General features: G+C 37.5%; 3 protein-coding genes across 7 annotated transcripts; 2 read left to right on the forward strand and 1 right to left on the reverse strand.

Annotated features, from left to right (window-relative positions):
• Nucleotides 1-279: 279 nt before the first annotated feature.
• Nucleotides 280-15,012, forward strand: LOC147490398 (pentatricopeptide repeat-containing protein At3g29230-like). 5 transcript variants are annotated; one of them, XR_015201197.1, is made up of 9 exons: nt 280-2,961; nt 6,743-6,806; nt 6,886-7,017; nt 7,101-7,174; nt 8,797-8,910; nt 11,379-11,711; nt 11,844-12,395; nt 12,496-12,624; nt 12,830-15,012. XR_015201197.1 is itself a non-coding variant. In XM_086571031.1 (2 exons), exons 1-2 carry the CDS (start codon nt 440-442, stop codon nt 2,040-2,042), a joined length of 1,524 nt encoding a protein of 507 aa, XP_086427157.1. In that variant the 5' UTR covers nt 282-439; the 3' UTR covers nt 2,043-2,181. The 5 variants fall into 5 exon arrangements, 1 of the variants encoding a protein (XP_086427157.1); XR_015201196.1 differs by lacking the exon at nt 8,797-8,910; XR_015201199.1 differs by lacking the exon at nt 8,797-8,910 and having other exon boundaries at nt 13,405-15,012.
• Nucleotides 7,976-11,635, reverse strand: LOC147490399 (uncharacterized). The gene is made up of 2 exons (XM_086574851.1): nt 11,510-11,635; nt 7,976-9,019 (listed from the first exon to the last, which is right to left on the reverse strand). The coding sequence occupies exons 1-2, from the start codon at nt 11,633-11,635 to the stop codon at nt 7,976-7,978; spliced, it is 1,170 nt and encodes a 389-aa protein (XP_086430977.1).
• Nucleotides 13,120-14,892, forward strand: LOC147490400 (protein FAR1-RELATED SEQUENCE 3-like). The gene is given in 3 exon segments (XM_086571032.1): nt 13,120-13,255; nt 13,333-14,610; nt 14,612-14,892. Coding segments are annotated over 3 exon segments (1,536 nt in total). The 5' UTR covers nt 13,120-13,232; the 3' UTR covers nt 14,847-14,892.
• Nucleotides 15,013-18,548: the final 3,536 nt, after the last annotated feature.

Genomic DNA, 18,548 nt, shown 5'->3' on the forward strand with positions numbered 1-18,548 from the left:
ATAATTCTTTCTCATACTCATTCTGCCGGTCTAGCAAATCAGCGTAGATGTGCAAACACTACCCTCCAGAATCATTTAATATATTCCACATTCACACTAACGAATCTGATTTTTACATCTACTCATTCCATGTCGTTTTACATGAAAGTTCACAAAATATGGATTATGCTCACTCTCACATAAAACTAGCTCTCTTATTTTTTTCACACCAAATGCATTACATTTCATTATTTCAAAGACATTTCCGGATATATCTGTCTCAACAATTATCTCGATATTCCTTACAACTTCCGATTTGTTACTAAAATATCACAAACTCCGAAATTTCGTTTTCCATTTCATATACCTTATCTCTCTTACCTCCAAAACCCATCACAAACTCTTACTACAAAAAATGAGTACACCCCTCATTCTTCCATTTCTCTAAAAAACCAACAAAATGTCAACAGTTGCAATAAGAACACCAACGTGGGTATCAAGAAGAAGACTATTAGAACAAAAAATCTCAGACCTTCATAAATGTACAAACATCAATCACTTAAAACAAATCCAAGCTCAAATCTTCAAATCAAATTTACACCAAGACCTTTACATTGCACCAAAACTCATTACAGCATTCTCTAACTGTCGTCAAATAAGTTTAGCATATAATGTATTCTGTTTAATACTTGAACCTAATGTTCTTCTTTACAATACTCTTATTAGAGCTTATACTCAAAACTTATTATATGGTAAAGCGTTTACTGTTTTCTCTGACATGCAGAGGAATAGTGTTTTTGCTGATAATTTTACGTACCCTTTTCTTGTTAAGGCTTGTTTTGGATTGAAACAAGTTCAAATGATTCATACCCATGTTGAGAAATTTGGTGTTTTGAATGATATATTTGTGCCAAATGCTTTAATTGATAGTTATTGTAAGTGTGGGTTGGGTGGTGTTGATGTAGCTAGGAGGTTGTTTTATGCAATGAGTGAAAGAGATGTTGTGAGTTGGAATTCTATGATTTCTGGGTTGGTGAAAAGTGGGGAGTTGGGTGAAGCTAGGAGACTCTTTGATGAAATGCCTGAGAGGGATGCCGTGAGTTGGAATACGGTTTTGGATGGGTATGCTAAGGCAGGTGAAATGAGTGCAGCTTTTGAATTGTTTGGGAAGATGCCTGAAAGGAATGTGGTTTCTTGGTCAACTATGGTTTCAGGGTATAGTAAATCGGGTGATATGGATATGGCGAGGATGATGTTTGATAAGATGCCAGTTAAGAATTTGGTTCCTTGGACTATAATGATATCTGGGTATGCAGAGAAAGGGTTTGCGAAGCAGGCATTTACTTTGTATGATCAGATGGAGAGGTCTGGATTGAAACCGGATAATGGTACTTTTATTAGTATATTAGCTGCTTCGTCAGAATCGGGCTTGCTTGGTTTGGGTAGGAGGATTCATACATCTGTTGAGAGGAGTAGGTTTAGACATAGTACTCAAGTGTGCAACGCGTTGGTTGATATGTACGCAAAGTGTGGGAGTTTGGACAGGGCAATGAAGGTTTTTGACGGGATGGTGGAGAGGGATGTAGTTTCTTGGAACTCCATACTTCAAGGACTTGCCATGCATGGCCATGGGGAACGAGCACTTGAACTCTTCTCTAGGATGAGTCGTGAAGGGTTCACACCTGATGGAGTCACCTTCATTGGTGTATTGTGTGCTTGTACGCATGGTGGTCTTGTCGATGATGGCCGTCGTTACTTCTCTATCATGGAGAAAGACTACGGGATTGTGCCCCAAGTCGAGCACTATGGTTGCATGATTGATCTTCTTGGGCGTGGGGGGCATTTAACCGAAGCATTTAAGCTTGTCCAAGACTTGCCCATGGAGCCAAATGCCATCATATTGGGAACCCTCTTGGGTGCTTGCAGAATGCATAATAATGTGGAACTTGCGGAGAAGGTCATTGATCAGCTGGTCAAATTAGATCCCTCAAATGCCAACAACTATTCTATCTTGTCTAATATATATGCTGCTGCAGGCCATTGGAACAACTTCGCTAAGGTGAGGTTACAAATGAAGAGTACAACCACACAAAAGCTGCCTGGGGCAAGTTCAATTGAGTTAGATGATGGAGTTCATGAGTTTACAGTGGCAGATAGATCACATCCTCAATCTTCTAGGATATATAAGATGATAGATAGATTGGGGTATCATCTCAAGCAAGTTGGTTATGTACCAAGGGCATACTGAAATGATTTTTTGTTTTTGCATGTAACAAGCTATCTTTTTGTACTGCGTTTCTCAAACAATACATTGCATATAAAACACCCCTCATTCGATAGTGTCTGAGTTTCTTCATTGAAGTGAGCTCCATTTGATACTATTGTCTTCTGGGCATTATACTACCTTGGGTGACATTACTTATGATAACAGAGATGGAATAGAGCTTAGAAAATGATTTTTCCAGATTCAGGTTCTATTAAACCTATTGCTGATTGGTATTCTACTTTGCCAAAGCCAAATTTGAACATGCTCGTGGGGTTGTGGCTGTTCTATACCGTGGAGTGGGTTGTTTAAAAGATAGGAATGCGCAAGTTTTGGAGTCAAAACTGTCTCTAGGGAGGATGTAGTTTAGCAGCAAAGGCATATACTGGTAGTGGATGCCATCTCAGACCGCAAGAAGAGGTATACACTTTTAAGGCATCAATCGGAGCAAAACCCTCTTGGTGCACCTTGATTGATTTGGATCTTACAAATGCGGGCTTCTCTTTTTCCTGTACATTATTGTACCATACTCTGTTACTGGTCCTGTTGCACCGTCTAGCTAAAAGCCCGATTCATCGGTTTTGTATTCTCCGCTCCTAAATGATAGTCTTGGGTTCATGGTCAAGTACAGTAGCTCACTGCACAAAGTGGGATGATGGAATTGAAAGGTGATTGGAGGTATTTGTGGTGACTTACGGGGCACTTGCCTTTTACTTAAGGTATGTATTTATTATTATTTAGTGTTTTTTTTTTTTGTTTATTAGAAAAACGAATAAATTCTGTTTATATTTAATTACGTACACTCATCAAGATCATGGATTGTAAAATCAATTATACTTATGTTGACACTTAAAAGAGATTCCAGTACCCGGTTCATATAGGTTACACCCCCCCCCCCCAGTGCCGGCCTTGAGTTTCTGGTGGCCCGAAGGCAGCTCTTAAATTAAGTTGCATGGCTAGAACTATCCTGACCCATTAACTTTTACCATCTCTGTTGTGTGACTATGTGTGCGACTGCGCGTATGTGGAACAACCAACACAACCCATCTACCCCACACACAAAACTCTCACAATACATATGTTAAAGTTCTGGTTGCGACACATCCCACCTATATACTAAATGACATAGATAGGAAAGGAGTTTGTACGGTATAATGTAGAAAAAGGAAAGAAAAGCAATATGCATAGTTGGTGGTGATTTCTTTAACTTCAAAAACATATCTGACAAATGGAGATGCAAAAGGAAAGCCCACATGTGCCAGCATATATCCTAAGACGTGAGCTTAACAGGAGTGACAGCAAAATGTGTGTCTGTGGCTGTGTGCTGATGTGTTTCGGACTGTTGTCTGTTGATGACAAGCAACATAAATGATTTTCATTGCTAGGGGAGCCAGTACTATTACATGAGGTCGGAGATCTACATATAACTAGCGCGTTACCTCTCCTTCTCTGCGGACATGCACTATCCCCTGCACGGTTCAATCCACGGAATATGGGATCATCTCCGCTAGCCCTGCTCTCCCGATGCCTTCTTGTTGGTTGTCTAGGCCGCTAGTGGTCGAATGCTTGCTTGGCTTTCGAAGGCTCCCGAGTGTAAGGTGACTCTTGTAACTAATCTTTGTAAGGTCGTCACCCCCGGCGCGTGTATCATAAAGACCTCGTGCCGACGCCTTTGTAGTGATCTTCTTTTCGTTCGCATTTGTTGTGTTTTATGGTTCTGTTCCTGAAGGCTCAGATAGAGTGCCTCTTGCCGGTTTTGATAGGGGAAGTTGTCTACTGGCAGTTCCACCAGTAGCTTCAAGAAAAGAGAGAGAATCGGGGCGTGCAGAGGAGAAATCTTAGTTTAATGAGACGCATGGTTGAAATAATATTCTAAGAATGGAAACGGATACCGTCGACGGAGAATAAGCGGCTGTTAGGCCTACTTTAAGTTTAAGCGAGACTGACTCTAATAAGAAGGCTTCCGCCGAGTGGCAGGCATCCTCTCATAGCTTGATCAAATGGTATGAACAAAAACACCATTTAACGCCTTTTGGGCCCTTTAGGTGTGTGTTACATTACTGGGGTATATCAACGCGCATTCGGCAGTAATGAAGTAGGCCTCTACTTTAGTCTCATTCCGTACCGTCACCAGTCGTGTCGCGGAGGAGCGCTTCTTCTTTCTTGTATGTGGTCTAGTCCGCATCTTTAGTTGCTTGTTCTGTGTGTGATGGCCCCTGTTTCGGCCTTTACCCGAGACGAGACCTAAACACACACTACTGATTGCAGTCTTATCTAATCTAACGCCTCTTGCAAAACCACTTCCTATTTGTGAGGAATTGAGAGCAGAAGCCGGCAAGCAGAAAGGAAGAATGGCTACTTTAGCAAATCAAAAGCAAATGTACATTGACAATCTTAGCTTTCTGAGTTCAATGTCAGCTTGAGGATTTGGAGGGCAGCTTTCGGATAGACTCAACGCCGGAGACCGACGACAGGAAGAAAAAAGCACTTTACGAGCTAGTAGCTAAAGTGTTTTTGAGTTCATACCTCTAGGTACTTAGTGTTATAGGATGCCCGGATTGTACATCAGGGAAGACATTCTAACAGGAAGCAAGTAAACTACCGGGGGGACAGAGACAATCCTGCAACTATGGCCATTTCTCTTTAGGTTTCATCCATTTTTTGAAAGAATAGGGAAAACCTAAGCGTGTAGCTTCTTTTGTGAGCAAAGTACAGAACGCTCGAGAGCTTTGAAAGGGAATATAGGATAAAGCCTTGGCTTGAAGAATCTGTTTCGTAGCACCGATCCAAGTGACTAAGGGCCAGAACTGGCTTGCTTGTTGTAGTTGCTGAATCGTAGTTCTTCAGGCAGTGTGCTTAATCAGTTCCTGCATTCAACCAGGGCATGAAGTTCAGCACGGAAAGTGTACGAATGTTGCTTAAAGTTTGCCTTCAAGAAGTGCCCGCGTGCGAAAACGCATAAAGTATAGAAATCGGGTTGCTTCTACAGTGAGCAAAGAGTTGGGGGATAGAACGCTCTCGAGCAAAGAAAGGGAACAACTACTATCTTGGAGCCTTGGCTTGAACAATAAGTTGATACCAATAATGGTGGCATAAAAAAAGAAGGGGAGATAGAATGGTAGGTGGTAAGGTAAGCGCTTGACCCCATTCTAAGATCAGGGCTGGGAACAACAACAGGAATAGTAAGCTGCTCGGGTGCTACTGGGAGCGGTTAGCTAGGTATCCAGGATCGTAGGTCAGGGATGGATATCGGAAATATCTCAGATCAAATTTAAGAAAAATCAGAATTGGTGGAAAAAGTGACACCCTATCTATTTGTAACCCTTTTGTTCTTCGTGCCATTCCTCACTACTTCCTGTGCCTTTCTTTTCACTTGAGCGACATATTTTTTCACTTAACTTTTTTTTCATTACTTTCCACTAGGGTGCAAATGGATAGATTCGGATTCGGATATGCCTGTATTTGAATCTGAATTCGAAAATTTATACCGATATCCGAATCCGAATCCAACGGATATTAAAAAATTTATCCGAATCCCGAAATTTATATCGATATCTAAATCCGAATCCAACGGATATTAAATTTTTTCTCCGAATCTGATTTCGGATATCGGATAATATCCGATCCGAAAATTAATATTAATTTAAATTTTATTTGCTTTGAATAATTCATTTTATCACTATAAAAACTATTATAAATATATATATTTGTCATTTATTATTATTATTTTGTTATTATAGTTTTATATTATTAGTTTATGATTTTATATAATATTTTATACAATAATAAATAAATTATATATAATAACTATTAATTTTTTAAATTGGATCGCATGTTTTCGGATGCAAATCCATATCCGATATCCTAAATTTTCAGATAATATCCGATTTTTGAAATATGAATTCTAATCGGATTTGAATATTTGGACATGCACCCGTACTTCCCACCGCTTGTTTTCACTTTGGCGCCTATTTGTTCAGTGAAAATTTCAAATTAGAACCGGCACTCTCTCTCCTCTTCACATTCAAATTAGAAGCAGCACACACACTCACCTAGTCACTTCCAGCTCTCTCCATCTCTGCCTCTCTCTCAGTGAAAAAAATAAAAAAATCCATTCCGATTAGAATTCGTATTTAATTTTTCACTTTGGCGCCTATTTTTTCAGTGAAAAATTCAAATTAGAACCGGCACTCTCTCTCCTCTTCAGATTCAAATTAGAACCATCACACACTCACCGTGTCACTTCCAGCTCTCTCTCTCTCTCCCTCAGTGAAAAAATCTAATTAGAAAAGGGGAAAGAAAGAACACACTCACTAATAAAACCGGCACGCACTCACTTGTCGCATTCCTTTTCAATGGTAAGTGAAATATCTCCTCTTATTTTAGTTTAAACAGCAGTCTAAAGCTTTAGATGATTCGAGTAAAGTCCTTCCCTTGTTTCTTATTATGCGTTGGAAGATGAATATATTCGTACAATAATATTTTTTTTCAAATTTGCAGAGATGGTGTTGGTGAAGGACAGTTCAGCCAGGTCCTACTCAATGAGTTGGACGCGATTGACAAGGTCTTGAATCTTGAATTAATTATCTAAAGATTGTTCTAGTAAAATTAGTTTCTAATATGAATCACTGTTTCTTATCCAGGCTTGTGCTTCTCTGCAAGAGGGGTATCTTCCTCCTGTAACGTTTGTAGTTGTGCAGAAAAGACAGCATACACGTCTTGTCTTTTTCCTGCTGATCAAAAAAATATGAAAGACAGTGGAAATATTGTTCCTGGTACCCGCTCTTGTCCAATCAGTTATCAAGTGATTTACTGTCATATGAGAATTGTTGTTTGAAACATGACTTTTCTTAATCAGGCACTGCAGTTGATTCAATTATATGTCATCCTTCAGAGTTTGATTTTTACCTGTGCAGTCATGCTGGTATCCAGGTAATTGGTGTTCAAGTGATGCACGTTTTTGTTTTTATATGTCCTGCTTTAGTTCCCTACGATGGTTTGCTTGGTTGTTTCTTTTGTAGCAACTCTTGGTCAGATTAGACCTAAAAATTTTGATTTTCAAATCTAAAAGGTTTTGTATTTGAGCTTTGAAATTTTGAAAAGCAACATTAAAGTCAGACTTGGCTTTTAATGGAAAAATCCAGCAGTAACTAGAATAGTCATCAACAATACTTGCATAAAATCGAAAACCAGAGATTGAATTCATTGGAGGTGGTCCCCACAAGTCAATATGAATCAAATACAAAGGATAACTAGCCTTGCTAGTAGACAGCGAAAAAGACAACTGAGTACTCTTGCCAAATTGGCAGTTATTGCAGAAATGATTCTGAGAATCTTTATACAAAGGTAAAGCAAAGTTTTGAATGACTTTATGCATGACAGAAGATGCAGGATGTCCTAGCCGTTGGTGCCACAGCAGTGGTCCAGTTCTTTCACCAATATAGGCTGAATTTGATGCAGGGGTGGATCCAGGTGGGTGCGGGGGTGTGCTGCAGCACACCCAACTTTTCCGTCAAAAAAAAAAATACTAGGTATAATAGTGTATAATTCACCACAGTACACCTAACTTTTCTGTCGAAAAAAAAATACTAGGTATAATAGTGTATAATTCACCACAGTACTCTTAACTTTTCTGTCGAAAAGAAAAATGCTAGTTATAATAGTGTTTAATTCATCCCAAAAAAAATATTTGTAGTGTATGTTAGTTGTAGCAGCCCCCCTTGAGTGGCAATCCTAGATCCGCCCCTGATTTGATGGTGCATAAGATAATGCATGAGCTGTAGGTAGTGAAATAGGACATAGGCCATTATGATGATGCCCTTGGAAAAGGATATTCTGTGTTAAGTTGTCCTTGGCATAAAAATGAGAGGGAGTGAAAGTGAGTGAACAATTGTTATCTAAAGTGAATTTTTGAACTGATAATAGGTTCTGTGATAATTTAGGAACAAGTAACACATCCTTAAGCATAAAAGTGGATTCAGTAGGTGTTTTACGAATGACATTACCAGTGTGAGCAATGTTTAATGCGTGGCCATCTCCCACTGTGACTTGGTCTGTGCTAGAATAGGCATTTGGATAGATGAGATTCTCATATTCAGATGTCATGTGATTAGAAGCTCCACTGTGAACATACCAATCTGTGTTCTTTGAAGTTGATGCACCATTCCTATTAGCTACCACAGCATGTAGCTTCTTAGGTGGTATTTTGCCCTGATAAGCATAATTCATCCTATGGTAACAATCAATAGCATAGTGAGTAAGTTTATGACATATCTGACAGACAGGTCTGTTCCCATAGTTGTATTGTGAAGGTACTCCTTGACCATTAGGAGCAGATTGAAGACACTTATTTGTTTGATTGAGAGATTGTGAATATGCATTGTTGTTATTGTAGTTGTTATAAGAAGCAGTAGTGCCTCTTCCATTGAACCTGCCTCTGTCTCTTCCTTTATAAGTGTTTCCACCTTGATTATTTTGAGAGTAATGATTGGAACCATTTGTAGTCCTTGATGCATGAAATGCTTGAGTTACATTCTTTGAGTTTTGAACAATAGGTCTGCCTTCTTCCAAGTTTAACTCTTCAGTTAAAAGAAGGCCGTGTAAGTCATCAATAGAAACTGCTTCAGATCGAACTCGGATGGATGTGCAGAAAGATTTATAATCAACAGGTAAACCTTTGAAGATATAGATCAATACATCTTCTTCATTTATAACACTTCCAACAGCTTTCAAATTATCTACTGCTTCTTTGAAGATACTCTGACACTGTGGAATTACCTTTAGTAATGGATTGTAGTCTTATCTTAAGTTGATGAATGTGAGATCTTGAAACTGAAGAGAACCTTTTCTCTAAAGTAGTCCATAACTGATTTGACGTTGCAGAAGCAACGACATAAGGAAGAAGACTCTCTGAAATAGTAGCATTGAGCAAAATCAACAGATTTTGATCTTTCTTGTTCCATGAAGTATATAGAGGATTGACACAAGTAGCTTCAGCAAGATGTTTGAGTGGACAAATCGAAGATGTTTGAGATTGCTCTTTGCTTCTTCTTCCCTTGAGGTTTAGGACTGGCTATGAACTTCCCTCAGAGCGAGTGTACTCAGGACTCAGCGCTTGTAGTTGTTTTTAGTAGGGATGGCGCACGGTTGTTTGAGCCCCCCTTTTTTTTTTTACTGTAGGATGGAACCCTACTTTATCTATGAATCTGTTTCCTGTAGCTAGCCGCTAATAGTCAGTCGTCTGTCTGTCTTTCTCCTTTCCTTTCCTTGCCTGCTAGCTCTCCTTTCTCTTTACTGGAAGTTCCAAAAGTTATAGCACTCTAGGATAGATAAGCAGATATTAGATATCTTGGTGTTGCTCTGCTAGTAGAAAGGATAGTGTCTGTTCTAGTGGTCTAAGGAAGGTCTTTAAGTGAAGGCTAGATGTGGGTCGGGTTCGAAGAAGCTAGAATAAGATAGAAGTCACTATCTGGATGAAGCCTGTAGGTAGGCGAATGTAGTTGGTACTCTAAGAGTCTAAGACAATATGAAGACGGAAGTCTCGGTTGTGGCTTTTCGTCTGCTGTTGCTCTCTTATCTGTGGCAGTCAAATAGCTGGCAAGGATAGGTAAGTAAGAAGGGATCCCCCTCCTTCCTTAGGCAGGTAGGTGATCAAGTATGGCAGACGGCGAGCTGAGGATATATATAAAATGAGCCCTCCTTCTTTTAGACCACACCATCGGTAATTGATATCTAGAAGACGCAAAGACAAAGACGCAACATCCTTTTTGTTATCGGCTTCTCTATAGGTTTCAAGGAAGCAAGGCTTAGAATGTATTTTGTTTCCTTATTGTTAGGACAAAGCAGGAGCTTCCTTTCCTTGCCTGGTAGTTGAGTAAGGTTTGTCGGCATCCTTTCTAGTGAGTTGTTTCTTTTTTAGTTGTTCCAAGGGTTGATAAGGAAGAGTAAAGCGAAGGAAGGATAAGAATAAATTAGCTGGTAGCTCTTTCTCTCTGGAGAGTTGTATGTAAGGTTGTTTCTAGAATGAAATAGCTGAGGCAATCTCCTAAGCCATAAGAGAGGAGGATAGAGTTAGCATTGATTGGGAAGCAAGGAACTAGTAATCCATCGAAGAGGAGCTTACCCTAGAGAAGTAAAAGGGAGGGAATTGGATATCTGTCCTCAAGTCTTGGCTAGAAGCCACGAATGGCAATAGAAGAGAAGATGAAATGACTTATCCAGTTATCCTAGATACCTATTACCTTACTACAGGAAGGAAAAATCTGAAAGGCAAAAGCCTAACTACTATTAACGCTAGAAAGCTAAAGGGCTTACCGAGCGGGCTAACTATGAAGGGCGGAGTTAGCGGGAAGCTGCTTACTAAGGGATAGGCACGAAAGGCCTGGTATTTTGTTGCTAGGTTTCCATTTGGTAGGCAATGAAGAGGTAGAAGCAGGAGACGAAGCAATGAGTTGGTGACAGACAGGATAGGAAAGCCTTAGAGAGAAGACGGTTGGGCGATTGCGATTACTTGGAGAATAAGTTTGAAAAAGAATATGATACTCTAGGTCGTAGCAATCCCATAGAAGAGGACTCACTCTAGTTAGGCCTTTAGGCAGGTTTAATGAGTGTTTGTTTTAGCCCAAAGGAGCACATTAGATTACAAAAGTAGTCGACAAAGAGCGGTTGAATTTTACAGGTTCCAAGCTATCTGAACACCGAGTTAACTAGGAGTAGTTCTTGGTTACTGTTTACTTTCCTAGCTCCCTGACTAGGAAAGGACTAGGTAGGGGCTATTTGTTGATTACTCTGTGACGGTACCCGCAGTCCACGGTAGCGTGGTTTAGTAGCAGCTCTGTCTCTCCTTTATTTGAATCTGTAATGTAATGCTGTTTACCTTATGATGAGGTCCCAGCTCGCTGAGGCCTCCAACAACTACACTTAAACTCCCTTTCACATTAGGCAGCGTTTGATATGTATGACTGGCTGGATGCACGCGGTTTGGACACTGAGACACACAATTGAATATTCTGTTTTGTTTGTCCGAGTTACTTAATTTACTGTGTTCTTGTGGTTGCTGATTTTTCTGATTTGACAAGAAAAAATTGTATATTGTAATGAAATTAATGAATTTGTGGGATCTCTACGTTTTGTGCAGTATTGTGTGTATCAGATCCTCTGTGGGTGGAAATACATACAGTGAGGCAATGTTCTCCACAGGGACTTAAAGCCTAGCAATCTCCTCTGGAATGGCAATTGTGATATGAAGATATGCGATTTGAGACTTGCCCGTATCAGCTCTGAAAGTGATTTGATGACAGAATATGTGGTGAGAAGATAGTATCGGGCACCTGAAGTGTTACTGAAGTGATCTGAATACAGTGCAGCTATTGATGTACGGTCTGTAGGCTGCATTCTGATGGAATTAATGGAGCGGAAAGCGTTATTTCCCCGGAGAGACCATGTGCAGCAGCTTCGATTACTAATGGAGGTAAACAATTTGATTATGGGTATTATGCTGGAGCTAGTGAGCTTTTTGGTCGAACAACAATGGTTGATATCCCATATTCTGGGTACATTATATGTTTGCAGTTTCGTTAATGTTTTTTGCAACACTACCTAGGTACACTTTCTGCTCCCACCCTTTATCACTGATGAAGTAGTGGTAAACCGGTAATACCGAAAATTTAAGAAACGTAGAGGGAAAACAAGACAATAGTCTTTATGACATTACATTAGGGAAGAGGCGACAATGAGTTTCTGAAAGCACTCGGTAATGTTATAGTGGGACGATACCAAGTGGAAAAAGTTGATGCTTGTGGCATTTGCCTCGTTATGTTGTGACTCTGTGACCTACTGGTGCGGAGTCATTTTATTGTAGACAGTGGAGCTGCTTGCTGAAGTAGCAGTTTTGGAGGAGGAGGTTGTACGGCTTGAAGAACATCCGTACCTAGCGTCCCTGCACAACATTAGTGATTTCAGCTGTCTGCTCGACACCCTTGAGCTCTGACTCTTCGCAGCATGCATTGTCTTGGGAAGAGATTAAGGAGTTAATTTAGCAGGAAACAGTGGCATATAACCCGGAGTATGATGAGCAGTGAGTTTTTCCGTATTGAGAAGTAGAGCTTCGGCAGTCTGCCTAGAAAAGGCGATGTTCGATCCCATTTTGTTTGATGTAAGTTTGAGAGTTAGTCTTTCGGTTTTTTAATGATGCTTTAACTTGCTTATTCACATTTTTTTTAGATCGTTAAACCACGAATGACGTTTACTTGCAGAGTCTGGGAAATGTATTCTGGAAATAAAGAGGCCTGGAGGTAAAATTAAGAGAGTTGTATTTGGTCCTCTGAAGAAGACTATTATCAGTGCGGGTGAAGATGCTGTGGTTCGCATAATGGGATACTGAGGTAAGTAGTTGTATCACATTCAACATTCGTGACTATATTGAATAGTTATGATTTTGCACTTGATTTGGCTATCGCGCAAAAAACAGTTTACCACTGAGCACACACCTTAAACAAGCTTTACACAGACAGCAGCAGCTATATACAGAGACACAGACCCTCCTTTTTTTATTTTTTTTAAGTGTACACGCTCTCTCTCTATTTACAGCACACTGATTAGTGTACACAAGAACACGACACACACTCATGTAGCTTGCAGCAGCAGTTAGCTGGGGCATCTCTGGTGGCAGCAGCTTGAAATCCCTTGACGTAAGATATGCCCCCTCCAGCAGCTTCCAGCAACCGCCATTGCTAAGTCTTGGTTACTGAGAAATCTAGGGAGTTTTATGTTGCAACAGGACAATAATTATTAGTTTTGTTTATTTTGGTTTGCATGGCGAAATTGGGTCAGCAGCAATTCGTTGCGTCATTTAATCGATCCTCATTTTCATCTGCAGCTGCCGCTCTTTCTCTTTCCAATAACAATAATAATAATAACACCGACAAAGAGCAGAAAATGGCTTCCGCTGAACAATTGGTTTTCGAATTGAGTAATCCCGATCTTCGTGAAAATGCTCTTCTTGATTTATCCAAGGTTCTTTATTTAATTTAATTACTTACTTCTTTTTTATTTAATTATATATAATATTAATTGATTTCATCCTTTTGTAGAAGAGAGATTTTCCAGGATTTGGCTCCCTTTACCTTATATAATATTAAAGTGCATTACCTTAGACCTCGTAGGCATTTTGCAGGGGCAGCAAAGACCATTGCTGAAACTTATCAGGGGGTGGGAGTTTCCTCCGATGGGGTCATGTTTATGTCCATGGATGGAAACCGCGTCTCTGTCGAACCAAATCGCCCTGCCAGGAATGTTCCCCCTGTAGAAGCAAATCGCCCAGCGAGAAATGCTGGGTCCTCAAGTTATGGTAGATCTTCTAACAGAAAGAAAACCATTGGGAGAGACGCTCAGAATCTTCTGGATTATTTCAAGCGTATGCAGGCTGAGAATCCTGGCTTCTTTTACGCAATGCAACTCGACGACGAGGGCCATATGACTAATGTTTTTTGGGCAGATGCAAGGTCAAGAAATGCTTACATTCACTCTGGGGATGTTGTTACTTTTGACACTATGTACAGACCTAACCAGTATCGGGTTCCATACGCGCCATTCACTGGTATGAACCATCATGGGCAGATGGTGCTGTTTGGTTGTGCTCTAATCTCTGACGAGTCTGAGTCTTCCTTTTTGTGGCTCTTCAAGACTTGGCTTGAAGCAATGTCTGGTCGTGCTCCTGTTTCTCTAACAACAGATCAGGACAGGGCTATACAGGCAGCAGTTGCTCAAGTTTTTCCCGGAACTCGCCACTGTATTTGTAAATGGCACATTTTAAGGGAAGGTCAGGAAAGACTTGGTCATGTCTGCCATACCCATCCAACTTTCCAAGGGGAACTTTATAAGTGCATCAACTTGACCAAGACGATTGAGGAGTTTGAATCATCTTGGAGTTGTTTAGTTGACAAATATGATCTTAGGAAAAATGATTGGCTTCAGGCCTTGTATAATGCTCGTAGACATTGGGCCCCTGTATATTTCCGTGATACTTTCTTTGCCGCAATCTCCATGAATCAAGGGTATGAAAGTGTTAGTTCATTTTTTGATGGTTACGCTAACCAACAGACCACGCTGCCCGTGTTCTTTCGTCAGTATGAAAGAGCTTTAGAAAATTGGGTTGAGAAAGAAATTGAAGCAGATTTCGAGACAATCTGCACCACACCAGTACTGAAGACTCCTTCCCCAATGGAGAAACAAGCCGCAAACTTGTACACGAGGAAAATATTTGCAAAATTTCAGGATGAATTAGTTGAAACATTTGTTTATACTGATAAAATTGAGGGGGATGGTGCAATTAGCACTTTTCGGGTAGCAAAGTTTGAGGATGATGACAAGGTACATTGTCACCTTAAATGTTCCTGAAATGAGAGCAAGTTGCAGCTGTCGGATGTTTGAATTTTCAGGCATTCTCTGTAGGCATATATTGACAGTTTTCATTGTAACAAATGTACTTACTCTCCCATCTCATTATATACTGAAGCGTTGGACAAGAAATGCCAAGACAGTCACTGGATTAGATAAGCGTAATGGGGAGGTCACTGTATCAATGATTTTGGTGTGGCTTTTTTAATATGGAATCTCAAGTATAACTTTTCAGAACAAAGAATTCAGTTCTCTATTTTTTTTTTATTAATTTCAATCTCATCAGAAAACTGGTGTATTACAACACACACGCTGTATCAACGATTTTTGTGTGATTTTTTTAATATAGAATCTCAATTATAATTTTTAAAACAGAGAATTTAGTTCACTATTTTTATTTTTATTTTATTTTTTATTTTTATGTTTTTCCAATCTCGTCAGCAAACTTGTGTATTACAACACAAATGCTGTATCAACGGTTTTTGAAAAAAAAAGGATCAACGGTTTTTGTGTGGCTTTTCTAATATTGAGTCTCAAGAATAATTTTTAGGACATAAAGGTGAAACAATCACAAATTCCAGGAACACGTATAGAAACTAACAAACAAGTACTCAAAAAGGTGAAAGTCAGATGGGCTTAATAAGAGATAAGTAATTGTTGTACTGCTTAACAATGGAAGAAAAACACTTCAAATGGACATATAAGCAACCAATATTCTTGAGTACAACAATTGTATCAACGATTTTTGTGTTATTTATTTATTTATTTATTACAACACACATGTTGTATCAACGATTTTTGTCTGTTTTTTTTTAATATGGAGTCTCAATTATAATTTTTAGGACAGAGAATTCAGGTAACTATTTTTTATTATTTTTATTATTTTTATTAATTCCAATCTCATCAGAAAACTGGTGTATTATAACACACATGCTGTATTAACGATTTTTGTGTGTTTTTTTTAATATGGAATATCAAGTATAGTTTTTAAGACAAAGAATTTAGTTTTTTTTTTTCCAATTTCGTCAGAAAACTGGTGTATTATAACACACATAATGTATCAACGGTTTTTGGAAAAAAAAAAAAGTATCAACTGTTATTTTGTGGCTTTTCAAATATTGAATCACAAGAATAATTTTCAAGACATAAATTTGAAACAATCACCAATTCCAGGCACACATGAGCAAACCAATATTCTTTATCAAGGACCGTTAACGTGAGCAAATTCTTGTATATAACTAACCTGGAAAATCACAAGCCTCAAGTCTAAGTGGAGAGATTTATGAAAAGCAATACAAACTTCTAAAAAGATCCATAAATTTTTAAAAACAAATCTACGCAACCTAAAATATATTAGAATTCAGTTCTCTTTTTTCACATTTTTTTAGAAAACTGGTGTATTTATAACACATGTGATGTATCAATGATTTTTGTGTGGTTTTTTAATATGGAATCTCAAGTATAATTTTTACGATAAAGAATTCGGTTCTCTGTTTTTTTTTTGTATTTATTAATTTTTTTATTAATTCCAATCTCATTAGAAAACTAGTGTATTACAACACACATGCTGTATTAACGATTTTTGTGTGGTTTTTTTTAATATGGAATCTCAATTATAATTTTTAGGGCACATAATTCAGTTCACAATTTTTTTTTTATTAATTCCAATCTCATCAGAAAACTGGTGTATTACAACACACATGCTGTATCGACAATTTTTGTGTGGTTTTTTTAATATGGAATATCAAGTATAATTTTTAAGACAAAGTATTTAGTTTTTTTTTTTCCAATTTCGTCAGCAAATTGGTGTATTATAACACACATGATGTATCAACGGTTTTTGGAAAAAAAGAAAAAAGTATTAACTGTTTTTTTGTGGCTTTTCTAATATTGAATCACAAGAATAATTTTTAGGACATAAAGGTAAAACAATCACCAATTCCAGACACACATGCAGAAACTAACAATCATGTAGTCAAAAAGGTGAAAGTCAAATTGTGCTTGATAAAAGATAAGTTGTTGTTGTAGTGCTTAACAATGAAAGAAAAATAATTCAAAGGGAAATATAAGCAACCAATATTCTTCATCACGGACCGTTTACGTGAGCAAATTCTTATATATAACTAACCTTGAAAATTACAAACTTCAATTCCAAATGGAGAGATTTCTGAAAAGCAATACAAACTTCTAAAATGATCCACAAGTTTCTAAAAACAAATCTACGCAACCTAAAATATATTAGAATTCAGTTATCTTTTTTCCCATTTTTTTTTAGCAAATTGATGTATTTATAACACATGTGTCGTATCAACGATTTTTGTGTGGCTTTTTTAATATGGAATCTCAAGTATAATTTTTAGGACAAAGAATTCAATTATCTATTTTTTTTTTATTAATTCCAATCTCATTAGAAAATTGGTTTATTACAACACACATGCTGTATCAACAATTTTTGTGTGGTTTTTTTAATATGGAATCTCAATTATAATTTTTAAGACAGAGAATTCCGTTCACTATTTTTTATTTTTTTTTAGTAATTCCAATCTCCTTAGAAAATTGGTGTATTACAACACACATGCTGTATAAACGATTTTAGTGTGGTTTTTATAATATGGAATCTCTATTATAATTTTTAAGACAGGGAATTCAGTTCTCTATTTTTAATTCTTATTATTAATTCCAATCTCATCAGAAAACCGGTGTATTACAACACACATGTTGTATCAACGATTTTTGTGTGGTTTTGTTAATATATAATCTCAAGTATAATTTTTTAGAAAAAAGAATTCAATTTTTTTTTTCCAATTTTGTCAGCAAACTGGTGTATTACAACACAAATGCTGTATCAACGGTTTTTGGAAAAAAAAAATGTATCAATGGTTTTTGTGTTGCTTTTCTAATATTGAATCTAAAGAATAATTTTTAAGACATAAAGATGAAACAATCACCCATTCTAGGCACACATGCAGAAACTAACAAGCATGTACTCAAAAAGGTTAAAGTCAGATTGGGCTTGATAAAAGATAAGTTGTTATTGTACTACTCAACAATGAAAGAAAAATAATTCAAAGGGAAATATAAGCAACCAATAGTCTTCATCAAGGACCGTTAACGTGAGCAAATTGTTGTATATAACTAATTTGGAAAATTACAAGCTTCAAGTCCAAATGACGAGATTTCTGCAAAGCAATACAAGCTTTTAAAAAGATCCACAAGTTTCTTAAAACAAATCTATGAAACCTAAAATATATTAGAATTCAGTTATCTTTTTCCCATTTTTTTTTAGCAAACTGGTGTATTTATAACTCATGTGTTGTTTTAACGATTTTTGTATAGCTTTTTTAATATGAAATCTCAAGTATAATTTTTAGGACAAAGAATTCAGTTCTCTATTTTTTTTTTATTTTTTATTAATTCCAATCTCATTAGAAAACTGGTTTATTACAACACACATGCTGTATCAACGATTTTTGTGTGGTTTTTTTAATATAGAATCTCAAGTATAAAAAAAGAATTCAGTTTTTTTTTTTTTCCAATTTCGTCTGAAAACTGGAGTATTAAAACACACATACTGTATCAACGGTTTTTGGAACAAAAAAAGTATCAACGGTTTTTGTGTGGCTTTTCTAATATTGAATCTCAAGAATAATTTTTAGGACGTAAAGGTTAAACAATCACTAATTCCAGGTGAACATACATAAACTAACAAACATGTACTCAAAAATGTGAAAGTTAGATTGGACTTGATAAGAGATAAGTTGCTGTTGTACTGCTCAACAATGGAAGAAAAATAATTCGAAGGGAAATATAAGCAACCAATATTCTTCATGAAGGACCGTTAACGTGGGCAAATTCTTGTATATAAATAACCTTTTTTTTTGCATGCAAGTAGGATATTTTATTAATAGGT

Source organism: Coptis chinensis, chromosome 7 (genome assembly GCF_015680905.1).
Source record: "Coptis chinensis isolate HL-2020 chromosome 7, ASM1568090v1, whole genome shotgun sequence".
In the NCBI taxonomy this organism is placed as follows: domain Eukaryota; kingdom Viridiplantae; phylum Streptophyta; class Magnoliopsida; order Ranunculales; family Ranunculaceae; genus Coptis; species Coptis chinensis.

What these genes read in the sequence shown, in the direction of transcription:
- LOC147490399 (XM_086574851.1), bottom strand. Translation starts at nt 11,635, where the DNA reads ATGCAGCCTACAGACCGTACATCAATAGCTGCACTGTATTCAGATCAC. An exon ending in CACTTTCAGAGCTGATACGG is followed by an intron (nt 9,020 to 11,509) that starts GCAAGTCTCAAA and finishes CCATTACTAAAG; the next exon opens with GTAATTCCACAGTGTCAGAG.
- LOC147490398 (XM_086571031.1), top strand. Translation starts at nt 440, where the DNA reads ATGTCAACAGTTGCAATAAGAACACCAACGTGGGTATCAAGAAGAAGA. An exon ending in ATGTGGAACTTGCGGAGAAG is followed by an intron (nt 1,937 to 2,015) that starts GTCATTGATCAG and finishes ATGCTGCTGCAG; the next exon opens with GCCATTGGAACAACTTCGCT.